General features: G+C 35.0%; 2 protein-coding genes across 2 annotated transcripts in view; one reads left to right on the top strand and one right to left on the bottom strand.

Moving 5' to 3' along the window:
- Positions 1-4,084, bottom strand: part of LOC137643165 (uncharacterized) — a 5,031-nt gene extending 947 nt beyond the window's left edge. Inside the window, exons 1-3 of the mRNA XM_068376021.1 lie at positions 3,749-4,084; positions 614-1,125; positions 1-298 (exon numbers count right to left, since the gene is read on the bottom strand). The exon at positions 1-298 is cut by the window's left edge and continues 947 nt beyond it. Coding sequence (XP_068232122.1) covers positions 176-298; positions 614-1,125; positions 3,749-3,902 — 789 coding nt within the window. The 5' untranslated portion in view covers positions 3,903-4,084 and the 3' untranslated portion in view covers positions 1-175. The remainder of the gene's footprint in view (positions 299-613; positions 1,126-3,748) is intronic.
- A 794-nt stretch (positions 4,085-4,878) lies between these two features.
- LOC137659199 (uncharacterized) lies at positions 4,879-5,745 on the top strand. The gene has a single exon (XM_068394265.1). The coding sequence runs from the start codon at positions 4,879-4,881 to the stop codon at positions 5,743-5,745; it is 867 nt and encodes a 288-aa protein (XP_068250366.1).
- The last annotated feature ends 6,755 nt before the right edge of the window (positions 5,746-12,500 follow it).

A 12,500-nucleotide genomic window follows, 5' to 3' on the forward strand; every position in this document is an offset into this window, starting at 1 on the left:
TCGGATATAGAAACCGTGAAATTATTACAATACCGTTCTGATAGGAAGCAGCAAGGAGACTATTGCTTTTGGGTAATGGTTCTAAGCAACTTCTGCTTTAATGAGTACTCGCAACTGACGACATTCTTTTATAAAGGCGAATTCAAAAATACACTCTCCTGCTTCTCCTTCAGAGTCAACGCAACTTGTTAAGAAGTCTCCACCAAATCAGGCATAAAACAGAAGCAGCAAAACACTGTGTGAAGGCCTCGGGAAGGACCAAGCTCAGCACTGCCACCCGCTTGTTTTTCTTTAAGGCCTAGAGAAGACAAATAGAAAGAACAGAATTAGAATTAAAATCTTTGGATTATAATGAAGTCAATTCATAATGACTAAAATGTAAAATGGGGAAAATATATATTCAGATTCCATTACCTTTCGGGCTGTAAATGCGAGGTATTCTTTTATCTCCATTATGAAGCGATTCGTTTAAAACCATTACTAGATATCTTTTAATCTAATGTATAAAACTAATGATATAATAGAAGCAACAAAAATGGAACGCAAACTGTGCTATTTTTAGTGACCAATCTGTAAAGACTAGAAAACTGGCACATAAAAAAAGATAACTTACCCTACCATGGTCTAGCTGAAAACGATCAGCTACCTTCAGTAACTCCTTCCCAACTGTGCAACAGCGTTCCTGGTTGAGATATTCATGGGATAGTAAAGACATTGACCTTTGTCTATCAACAACATCCTGATGAAGACGGCTGCAGGGAGTCACTTGCCGTATGAACTGTGGTATACTAATAAGGTGGCTCGATTGGCATTCTTGGTCATGACTGCCTGTACTATCGACCCTACATCCACGGGTAAAATGATCACGAGCTTCTTCCCTGCGTTGTGCCCCTTGGGTGCGAAAGCTCCTAACCAAACGATAGATGCGGTCTAGTGAGGTGCCTTGACTAGTGGCTGACTTTCGTCCTGTCCTTGGTGGAGGATCCTTTTGAAAAATTTTCAAACCTTTATGAAGTCTACCTGTGTAATTGTTTCTGTCAGTGTAGAAGGGACAGGAAACTTCCTGTTGGTGAGGTGAGGGAGATGGTGCGTTGCTCAGGATGATGTCAGGAAGTGGAGGGAACACTGAAAAGAAATTATGACTCAAGTAAATATACTGTTTACATATACACACACCCATATATATATATATATATATATATATATGCATTTTCCCACAAATATTTTTTTTTATTTATGAAATATTAAATGTAGCACGGAAAGGGTAGAGGCTTCCGGTACTCATCAATTTAATGAGTGACGTTGTTAACTGGGAATCAAATTACTGACCTTGATAATGCAAGCGAATCGCTCTAACACTCATCTATGAAAATTAACACACATAAAAGCTCCATTGGACATCTATGTGCCTATTTTGACCACATTAAATTAGATGCAAATTTTATTTTGAATTTTGTTTCCTGCTTAACTCTGGGATTTTCGCTATTCGTTGAATGGACTTCTATAAATGAATAGATGAAACAGAAGGTTTGCGACTAGCAGTATCACTACATATACATTGTATATACTGTATATATATGTGTGTGGCTGTGTGTGTTGTGTATGCGTGTATGAATATGAAAAGGTTGTTTTTTCCTTGTTTTTTATTTTTAAAGAAATATTTGTAAATGAGTAGAAATATTAACACAGCACTGCAATCTACGCCAGAATTTAAAGACAAATTGCCTAAAGCTTTTGAGGACTGCTGATGAGGAGTGCATTGAAGAATTAAAGAGAATTTGGTAAACACGTAACCTACCTCCATTCAGAGGCAATCGAAAAAATTGTGGAAAGGAACTTTCTATTCCCAAAGGAAACGAAGTTATTTTCAGATTGCACATTTTTCTTTTGGAGAGGAATTAGAATGGAGGTTAAAATAGTTTAATGAAGCTATTCTAATGTAAAGATAACAATTAATGCTCGGAAAAACTATAGCAAACGAAATTATTTCTAAGAACCTATTGTATGAGAGATGAATATTTCAGAATTAATTTTGCGTTGCTGTCTGTGACATTGCCAATTTTAGAGGGAGGAGCTTATTCCCAATAGAGAAAAAAGCTTCTCTTAGTCGACCGAGGAACTCTCGTATATACACTGAAGTTCTCTTTTGAGTATGATTTATTACAGCAAAATTAAAATAACTTAATTTATTTATGTTGGTATCAATAGTGATCCCAATAATCATAATAAAAGTGGTAATAAATAATGATAATGATTATACTGCTAGAAAAATAAAACCAACAGGAATAATATAGAATTATTTTTACGCCAAGTCAAAGCGACAAACACAAGTAAAAACTGTAGGTTTGTGCCCAATACGCACAACTATTTATGAGTGAATTTGTGTAAGTTACATTTTTCAGTGCGTATGGTAATCTTTGCAGCGCTTTCGTTAAATGCTGTCCAATAAACCACTGCCAACTTATAGCTGAAACCATTGTGACTTCTACCGTCCCTTTGTCTGATGCTCTCTTGTCAAACTTCCTAGTTTTTGCCTTATGTACTTTTATTAGTTATACCTTATAAGCATAATATTAGTTATACCTTATGAGCAGAATTAGGCTATATCAGACCGCTATTTTTTCAAAGTCAGACATATTTTCATCTGTCTGTTTCAGATATTTTTCATATAATCACTGTTTTGTGTATAGCCTAGACCTTTATAGCATTACTTATTTTTCATTGCCTGGGTGAGAAAGAAGAGTCAGCAAAGGAAAGAAATTTATTGAAATAGATAAGAACAGAAGAGACTAGACCGTCTCACCGATGTAGATAGTGAGATGGCATTTTCAAAGTGCACAGAGCTGCTTTCTTAGATTTTAAGGAAGATGAAAGTTATCGTTGCTGGAAGATGTTCTCAGATACTAAATGAATTCATGGGAAACGTATACAATTAATCTTTAGTTTAGAAATGACTATGCTTAGAATCAATCGTTTCAGATGAATTTCAACTTATAACTAGCCATAAACATCATTCAAATTATTTCATATTCTTTAAATATCGAGAAAATTCAATGACTATTTGAAAACCATCTGGGAGGGTAACTGTATCCTTCTTGAACACACTTTATTTACAGAACAAGCAAAAAGGAAAAGGGAGAAGGCCAAAACCATGAAGGAAACAATATAATTGACCCTTAAAAGGGGAATTGTTATAGGATTCAGAATGAATAAAAAAAAAGAGTGAGCATTCTATAGCTTGTTAGTAGGGAGAAAGATATAGACGTATAGATATTCGGTAATTTCAAGAAATAAGGAAATTGCACTTATAATGATAAAAAGGCGTCAAAATCATGGCTAAATCAATGATGATAAAAGACTATGAAAAAGGTGCGATTAAAGCATAAAAGACAGTTTGGAATAACCAAGTAACTATAATGATAAGTATGGAATATTTCAGTTGAATAAAATGTAAAATATTAAACCTATTTTTCCTAATAAAGTAAATTGTAAATTATTGCATGGAAATTGAAAACCTTTAATAATAAATCAGCTTTAACCATTATATTTTTTAGGAATTATGTTTTAGATGTTATCGGTATGAAATAAAAAAAAAAGAATCGAATAGATATTCAGTTTATGAAGAATTCTTGAATTTCATAAACTGCACATTTGCTTATCTTAAAGAAAATAACTGTACAACTTATATAGCACGGTAACTTTCAGGGAATTGATGTTTCATTTTTGTCTTGAGTCAACAAGAGCTTACCATTGAAACGTTGAAGATGCTGCAAAGGCATCACTTCGTTGTGATGAGAGTACAATCCACCGCACCTGTGACACTGACCTTGCCCATCAGTCATGGCACTGACATAACCCAGTGGCACCGCGCCAGCATTAGCAATAAAACTCATCATAATCATGAACACAAAGGAAAAAATCCAATGTCCAAGAGACGTGTTCGCTACGCACTTTCAAGAGGTGAGGTGTAAGTATGACGTCAAAATAATGAACGACCGCGTCCAAGTGATGCCGAGAGAGAACGATGTCAGCGTTACACATCGCCGTGTTTTCAACTGAGTGTGTTCCTTCCCTGTATTATTTACTCGCTGCTTTGGAGTCTGGAGTAAACGGGACGTCCCGGGACACGGGAGGGGACACATGGGGATTAGTGCGCACGCAGACACACACACCAATCAGGCTTCAAGTTCCAGATTCTCGATAATTGGTCATTATTTGTTTATCATAATGAGGCTCTTGATCTTCCATCAAAACACATTTTCCTTTAAATCAACTTAGGAAATATTAGTTTAACGCAAAGTATTACAATGCACCACTTACGTGCATCTTTGCCCGAAAACTAGTGGGTGGAGCTAAAAGAAGGGGGCGGGGTTTGGCAGGTCTGACCACGTGCGATGGATAAATCAACCGATAAATAACGACTTGGGCCTTGTACTTTGGTAACTGGTTGTGTTCCAGATAGATAGGTCTCCGATCTATTCATCAAATTATTTCATTTTACTGGTATTTCAAGATTCTTGGGATCAAGTAAAGATAAGCACCCCTGCATGGCCCAGGGAGTGCTTATCTTTACTTGCTCAAATATGGGAGTGCTTTCCTTTACTTGCACAATTTCGGGAGTGCTTTTCTTTACTTGCTCAAAATTATTTAATTTGTTCTGACAGGTTGTTTTCTCTTTTGAATAGTTCAAATAGTTGCGTTAACGAGTTGTTTTCTCTTCTTATTTGAGGATATCATTTTGGCTGTTCTGATAGATTATTTATGTTCTGACAGGTTGTTTTCTCTTCTGAATAGTTTAAATAGTTACATTAACGAGTTGTTTTCTCTTCTTATTTGAGTATATAATTTTTGCTGTTCGGATAGATTTTACTTTTTAGCATGATATACCTCAGAAAGTCGTATAAAGTCTTGAGAGAAACCCTTAACATGGACCGTTCTCTGTATGAAGAAATTCTTAAGCCACTGTTGGTTGAGGACCCGACTCCTGCAATTAACTGGATGAAGCAGCAGAAACTTTTGAGAGCTGAACTAAAATGCCCTCATTGTAGCATTTTAATGAAGTGGACAAAACGTTCTTCAATACAAGACAAATATGTCTGGAAGTGCCAAGTTAAGGAATGCAGTAAATATAAGCACTACGAATCAATTCGCAAAGATTCGTTTTTTTATCGCTCAAAGCTTTCTTTACAAAAGTGGATTGAAGGAATCTTCTACTGGTGTCAGGAACTGAGTGTTTTGCAGACCGTACAGTTATTGAATGTTTCAAAAGTGACAGTTATTGACATGTTCAGCTTTTTTCGTGAAATTTGCTTGAAACATTTTGAAAGGAACCCTATCAAGCTTGGTGGACCAGGCACAACGGTACAAATTGATGAATCTTGTTTTAGCCATAAACCAAAGCACCATAGAGGACGTTCTCCCCAGAATCCACTATGGGTATTTGGAATAGTAGATCCTACTTCATCACCATCCCTGGGTTATATGGAGATTGTTGATTCGCGCAATGCCGAAACACTGTTGCCGATAATTAGGAAAGTAGTTATGCCTGGAACAATTATTCACAGTGATCAATGGAAAGCATACAGGAACATTGAAAGGGACCTTGGATATACGCATCATACAGTTAACCACTCCGTGAATTTTGTTGACAGGACTACAGGCGTTCATACACAAGCAGTAGAGAGCTACTGGAACAAACACAAAATAAGAATAAAACGGATGATAGATGTAAACGAGAATTTTTGAACTCTTATTTGCATGAATTCATGTGGAGCGAACGTAACAAGAACGACAAGTTTCATAGATTTTGTGAAACTATAGCAAGACAGTATTATTTTAATTAAATTTTTACAAGTATTTTTGATTTCTGGACGACATCTTATTTCAGTGTTGTATATTTCATTTTATATTTCATATATCAATAAAATTTCAAAATAATTTATTGTGTTTAAAGTTTAAACCATAATTATAATAATGTGCTTATCTTTACATGCTCAAATATGGGAGTGCTTATCTTTACTTGCTTTTATTCAAGACCAGGGAGTGCTTATCTTTACTTGCTCAAATATGGGAGTGCTATTCTTTACTTGCACAAATTCGGGGGTGCTTTTCTATACTAGTCAGTTACGGGGGTGCTTATCTTTACTTGATCCGATTCTTGTATATCCGATGAGCTACTGTGGCACTAATGATGTTAATATCAGTAATAAATATAATGATTGTTACAATAATAACTAGAACATATATTACAAAATCTCATTCACAGAAAATATGAGCATATCCTTGTTTTGCATTCTAAAAACTGCAGTCAAAACCAGCATTATTTATTCCCTTGCTGTTAATTAAACAAGCATCTGAAAGTGATCCATTCAGTAGATATCACCAGGTTAGAGTACAATTGCTCCTTCCTTGTGGAAAAGGTGTGCAACTATAACTGGAGAACTTTGATGAGTCTTGTAAATTATTTACGATTTCGAAGATATATCTCTAAAATTATGAGAAAAATAATTGAAAGTCAAAATCCGGGAATGATTGTTATATTTCCCCAAAAAGTTAGTTTTATTCGGATGAAATATCGCCTCTGATTTCCATAATTGGCCCCCCTTTTTTTGTGGGGGGGGGGGGTTATAAGAAATTTATCAATAATTGAAATAGTTAACAGAAAGCAGTCGCCATACCAAGACTTGCTAGAGCTCAACCCAATTTTGTAAGCTAGCCTACATAATGCGTAAAATTTGGAGGGAAGTCGTTTGCGCTTTTCTGGGTCAAATTTAAAATCTTTTAGATGAATAAATTTAGCAATAATATAAACGATAAAACATATAACACTAGGAAAAGACGCTCTTACTATCTTCTGTTTCTTCTCTTTCAATAACCCCAATCATTATCGTGTCATATGTAATATCAAACACTCGCACTCCCTTCCATCCATATTCCATGTCTTTAAACTCATTTTAATGCCTTATCTGTGACCTCACATATCTATATTTATAAAGATATTGAACAGCCATGGAAACATTGCCTACTTTACACCTTACCAGCCGCTCTCCTCTCCTCTATATTTTCAAGTACAAGGTTTGTTTCCAACATGAAGCTTTGGTATTGATTTTAGCAACTTACATCAGTCCATGCACATAACCTCTATCAATTCCCTCAAATGCATTTTCTAGGCCACTTTCTTGCAATCCTCTCAAACTACGGTTTTATAACAAATACGTGATCTACGCATTTTCTTGCACGTCTAAACTTGCTTTATGAGTTTTTCACCTGTTCTGTTATCTGTCCTACTTTCTCAATCAAAATCCTATCAAACCCCTTCCCTGGTGCACTAAAGATATGCCCCTAGCATTTTACAGTGACTACTATCACCTTTACGGTTTAAAATATGGAACAATTATTCCGCACTTACCATCCTTTTGGATTCTTAACCTCATTCAGATATACCATGTAAACCCTGGTCGTCAACTCCGTCAAACTTACTTTATGCAATAATGAATATGTAAACAAAAATGAATAGTAAATTTAAGTAATAAAGTTATTATTATAAAAAGAAACTAGGAAGATGGGGTAATAAAGTTAATGTTGATAGGGATGTTTAAAGAATTGAAGTGGTTGACTAACAGAAGTCACGGAATAGTTGAAGCTAAAAAGGTTGCAGGGTTTGAGGAGAAACTGGGGTGGGGGGGGGGGGTCACAGTTTCCCTCTGGAAGCGAAAGTGCGATTGTAAGGAAGGGGTTGTTAATCTAAGTATCCTTTCATGGAAGATGTTAATTATTATTGTTATTATTACTTGCTAAGTTACAACCCTAATGGGAAAAGCAGGATGCTATAAGGCCAGGGGCCCCAACAGGGAAAATAGCCCAGCGAGGAAAGGAAACAGGGAAAAATAAAATATTTTAAGAACAGTGACATTAAAATAAATATTTTCTCTACAACTATAAAACTTAACAAAACAAGAGGAAGAGAAATAAAATAGAAAGTGTGCCCGGGTGTACCCTCAAGCAAGAGAACTCTACCCGAAGACAGGGGAAGACCATGGTACAAAGGCTATGGCACTACCCAAGACTAGAGAACAATGGTTTAATTTTGGAGTGTTTACCATAGCTAAAGAGTCTCTTCTACCCTTAAGAAGAGGAAAGTAGCCACTGAAAATTACAGGGCAGTAGTTAACCCCTTGGGTGAAGAAGAATTGTTAGGTAATCTCAGTGTTGTCAAGTGTATGAGGACAGAGGAGAATCTGCAAAGAATAGGCCAGACCATTTGGTGTATGTGTAGGCAAAGGGAAAGTGAACCGTAACCAGAGAGAAGGATCCAATGTTGTACTGTCTGGCCAGGCAAAGGACCTCATAACTCTAGCGGTAGTATCTCAATGGGTGGCTGGTGCCCTGGCCAACCTACTACCTATAGCTTTGAGAGTTACTGTATTACTGATTTGTGAACCAATACAACTCTTGTTTATTTTTTAATCTGTAACAATGTCAGAAACATTGTTATAATTTAAAGAGAACAGACAGAATGAAATGTATAGATTTATACATCAGTAATAGTATACCTCTCAAAGCTATACAGCTGTTGTATTATACAGAAGTACATTTATCAAACGACTTAGAGAAGTTAAACCACTTAATAGTGACCAACACTCGACCATAATGTCGACAGCACTCCTTACAACGAGTTGGTATGTTCACCACAATCAAGAAACATTTAAACGTTACAAAATACATTTTCATGAACTTAAAATCGTTATTATTCAATATTTCAATGATGAAAAATCTTATTCAATTATAATTTCAAATTACATTTTTGTGAAACTTAAAATCAACGCAAAATCCTATTTTGAAAATCAGTAATCTGATTCCTTGCACCAATATAATAAATATATTTCTCAAAAAACAAGAAATTATTTCATTGAAAATTTTGAATATTAATATAACAGATGTGGCTCAAAAACAAAGAATTTATCTCAATGGAAAATTTAAACATAAAACAATAAAGCTTAAGATAATTCACAATTCTTTCAAAAAGCAAAATCATTTTGAAAATACCTTTTTACACTTTTTAATTGATGAAAGTGACATATTTACTTGTTAACTTTTGATTAGAAAAGACAACCCTTGTGGTCTTATCTGTACGCTATTCCTCACTGGCTTATAAGTTTCCCAAGATAAAATATTTCATACAAAAATGGTAACTTTTACATTCATAACAATGACAAAACCAATTTTTATCTTGACCTACATTGGCATAACATCCTCCTCTCATTTCTACTTATATTGAAAATGGCCAAATGACTAGTTTGTTATTAGTTCATTAAAGGATTTTACAATAATTTTCTATAGAAAATGAACCTCTGGTGGCTACAGAAGGATGTATAAAAATATCAATGTATAGAACTTAAGTAAACCAACATGTTTCCCGATTTTCAGCAGAAAAGCGAGAGAGAGAGAGAGAGAGAGACCTTGGTCTTATAGCATCTTGCTTTTCCAACTAGGGTTGTAGCTTAGGTAATAATAATAATAATAATAATAATAACAACGGTGTTTTGGCTTAATAAAATTCACAAAACTAAGACAAAGTTGAAAAAATCTTTCATATAACAAATTATGACAAATTATCTGTTACAGTTTTATGAGTTATAAGGCTTAGGCTCTGGAGTTGAACTGCCTGTTTTAGTTTTGGTGTTTGCTTGGCTTTCTTCTTCCATAACAGACAACAGGAAGAAAGATTATAGGGGAAACAATTACAAGTGGAAAAATATTTAAAAGAAATCTTCAATAGGGTAGCCGATAGGTTTTTTTGAGGTTAATTCTCCCTCTGTCTTTGTCTTCCTTCTAATTTTCTTTCCGTATACTGCCAAGCTTTGGAATTTCTTTTCGCTTGACGGTTTCCCTAGATCTTCCATTATCCATCCTTTAAATGATGGTTTAAAAATTTCCTTTTTGGATATGGCCCCTGATTTCGTTCCTCTTTTATTTCTATGTCATTCCCAGACGCTGCCAAACTGTCGACCTCTGTATTTTAAAAGGAAATTTATATACAAACCGCTTAGCCTCTCTTGGAAATGGAGGGAGCTGGCTTATTAAAGCCAATCTAAGTGTCAACAAAAATTGACATGTGGAATAAAAAGTAAAGAGTTTATTATGCAAATTACTCCGCCTTTTAATCTTTTCAGAGCACGTGTAATTGCGCGCCGTTAAAGTCGGATAATTACTATATAATATGAGAAAGAAAAAGAGGGAAAGGGGAAGAATGAAGAATGGTCAGAGAGAGAGTAATGAATTGACAGAGGTATACAGGTATTAAGTGAAGAGGATTGAAGGCAAAGAAGACGAATTAGGACTTAAATGACAGCGAAAATTGAGAAAGATTGATTAAATAACACGTTTTATGTAAAATAGGGCCACAACACCAAAGTAGATCGACACAAGAAGTAAATGTTTGATGGCAAAAATAATGAGAATTTGGGTAGAAAGCAAAAAGGAGGAGTAAAAAACAAGAAAGCGAAAGGAAGAGTATAGGGGAGAGAGAAACAGTCCCCCCTAAGGTTCTATGAGCAAAAGCTGTAATTACAGGTGAAAAGTTCCTTAGCCCTCCTCGTGAATAGTTGATGCTCTTTCCTGCCTGTAATCAGTATTGTTATTGAGCCACAAAAGGCATGTTAAATTAGACAACTTTTCTTGTGAATTTTCGTGTAATAGGGATGAAATACTAAATCTTATGATTCAGTTACATTTATCACAATCTTGTGGTAATAGAGAAAATATCAACTAGATATTGTTATTAGAAATAGTAGTGGTATGATCAGCAACAATAACATTCAAAACGTAAAAAATTTTATATGGCACAAAGCAGAAAGGTCACTAACTTGTATAGTAAGGTTCTGATTACGAACAACTTGCAGGTCTTGTGTAAATGGAAACGACAAATAAACGACTATTAACAATTAATAGGTATGTAAATATTCTTTAAGCACATATGTTGAGAAATGCTTAAGAAAATAAGAATTAAAAAAATATTTTAAGAGAGAAAAATTATTTAACATTTTCTGCGATATTTTGTTTAGTTTGTACTCGCATACCTAAGTTTGCCATTCATCAACTTTCTTTATGTGCGTTAAGTGTTACTTCTTACTGATTACTTTTTCAATTATGCTGTCATTTTCCTTCTATTCTTACCTCTTTATCCAAAATTGCACTTTTCCCTGTAGGAATTTATGAAGGAAGTTCCTGGACTTTATGTTTGCTCCATTATAATGTATGCCTCATAAGAAACATTATAATGGTAGTAGTAGTAGTAGTAGTGTGGGTCGAGTCCCATTTACTGCAGACACAGCTAAAGATAGTAGTCCAAGGTTGAGGGATTTCATGTGGCAAAAATGAACATACTGACTGGAGAGTGACTTGATTTATTTGAAGATGATGATGAGTAAAACTTTAGTTTTTATCAGCCTGTCCAGCATTCATATGGCTGGAGTAATGGGGGAAGTCCGATGAAATTCAACTGGACTTGAAGACAAGTGTGATAAATTAAGATAATAAAAGAATATTTGAGCAAAAAATGAATGCTCTATAGTTTTAAGTTAATTATCATTGTACTTGTTTTTATTGCTGATAGATGATACTGAATGATTGAGTGGGGAAGTATCACAGTGGTAAATTAGGAGAACGTTTAACTAGATGTTAGCAAGGACTTTCATTTTGTTATTGTTTTTCCTAATACATTAATAACTCCTTGATATTTATTGTAACTTTTCCAACTCTCGTCAGACTAGTCACTGACATAAAACCCTTTTTTTGGTTGACATCAGTAGGACATTGTACTAACATCCCACATATTGAATGTCACCTCTTCTTCCAGTGTTACCTCGTTCTATGATTGATAGCTTTGCTCTCAGTAAGATATTTGATATCCTCCCTGCCTCATAGATAAAAGTTTTCCTCCTTTATTGAAGATGGGGAGATAGGGATTGAGTGGAAAGGAATGAGGGATCGATGGGGAATGCGTGGGGATGGAGGGTTGAGTGTGACCTGGAACCATTTAGCCCTTTTCAGAAAAGACGCTATTTAAATTAACTTGGCTAAGACGGGATTCTATGTAATCTGAAAACCGCAGTAAAGCATGATATAGCCTAGCTAAGGCTGCATCCTCTCCATCATTTCTGTCATGTATAACTTACAAATTCATTTTTATTGAGAGAAGAATTGACGACATTTCCCTTGAATGAACCAGGTGCAGAAATTGTTCACAGGAGACTGGCAGTTTTCTAAATATTTCATTCCTTTCCAAAGTGAAACATTCATAGAGAAATTGTCGATATAATTCCATTTAAAGGGCCTCTTGTTATATGATTCTGACTTCAGTATTTTAGAAGCCTATAAATTATACGCTTGACTGTAGCTCTTTTAGAAAATTCCAGTACCACATGGTACGGCATTATGGTACATTTTTGTAGTTCAGACCTTGAAAAATAAGAAAAAGTAAAAGAAAGAAGCACAAGAGA

Source organism: Palaemon carinicauda, chromosome 1 (genome assembly GCF_036898095.1).
Source record: "Palaemon carinicauda isolate YSFRI2023 chromosome 1, ASM3689809v2, whole genome shotgun sequence".
NCBI lineage: Eukaryota > Metazoa > Arthropoda > Malacostraca > Decapoda > Palaemonidae > Palaemon > Palaemon carinicauda.

Coding starts and splice junctions, on each gene's coding strand:
- LOC137659199 (XM_068394265.1), top strand. CDS start 4,879: ATGATATACCTCAGAAAGTCGTATAAAGTCTTGAGAGAAACCCTTAAC.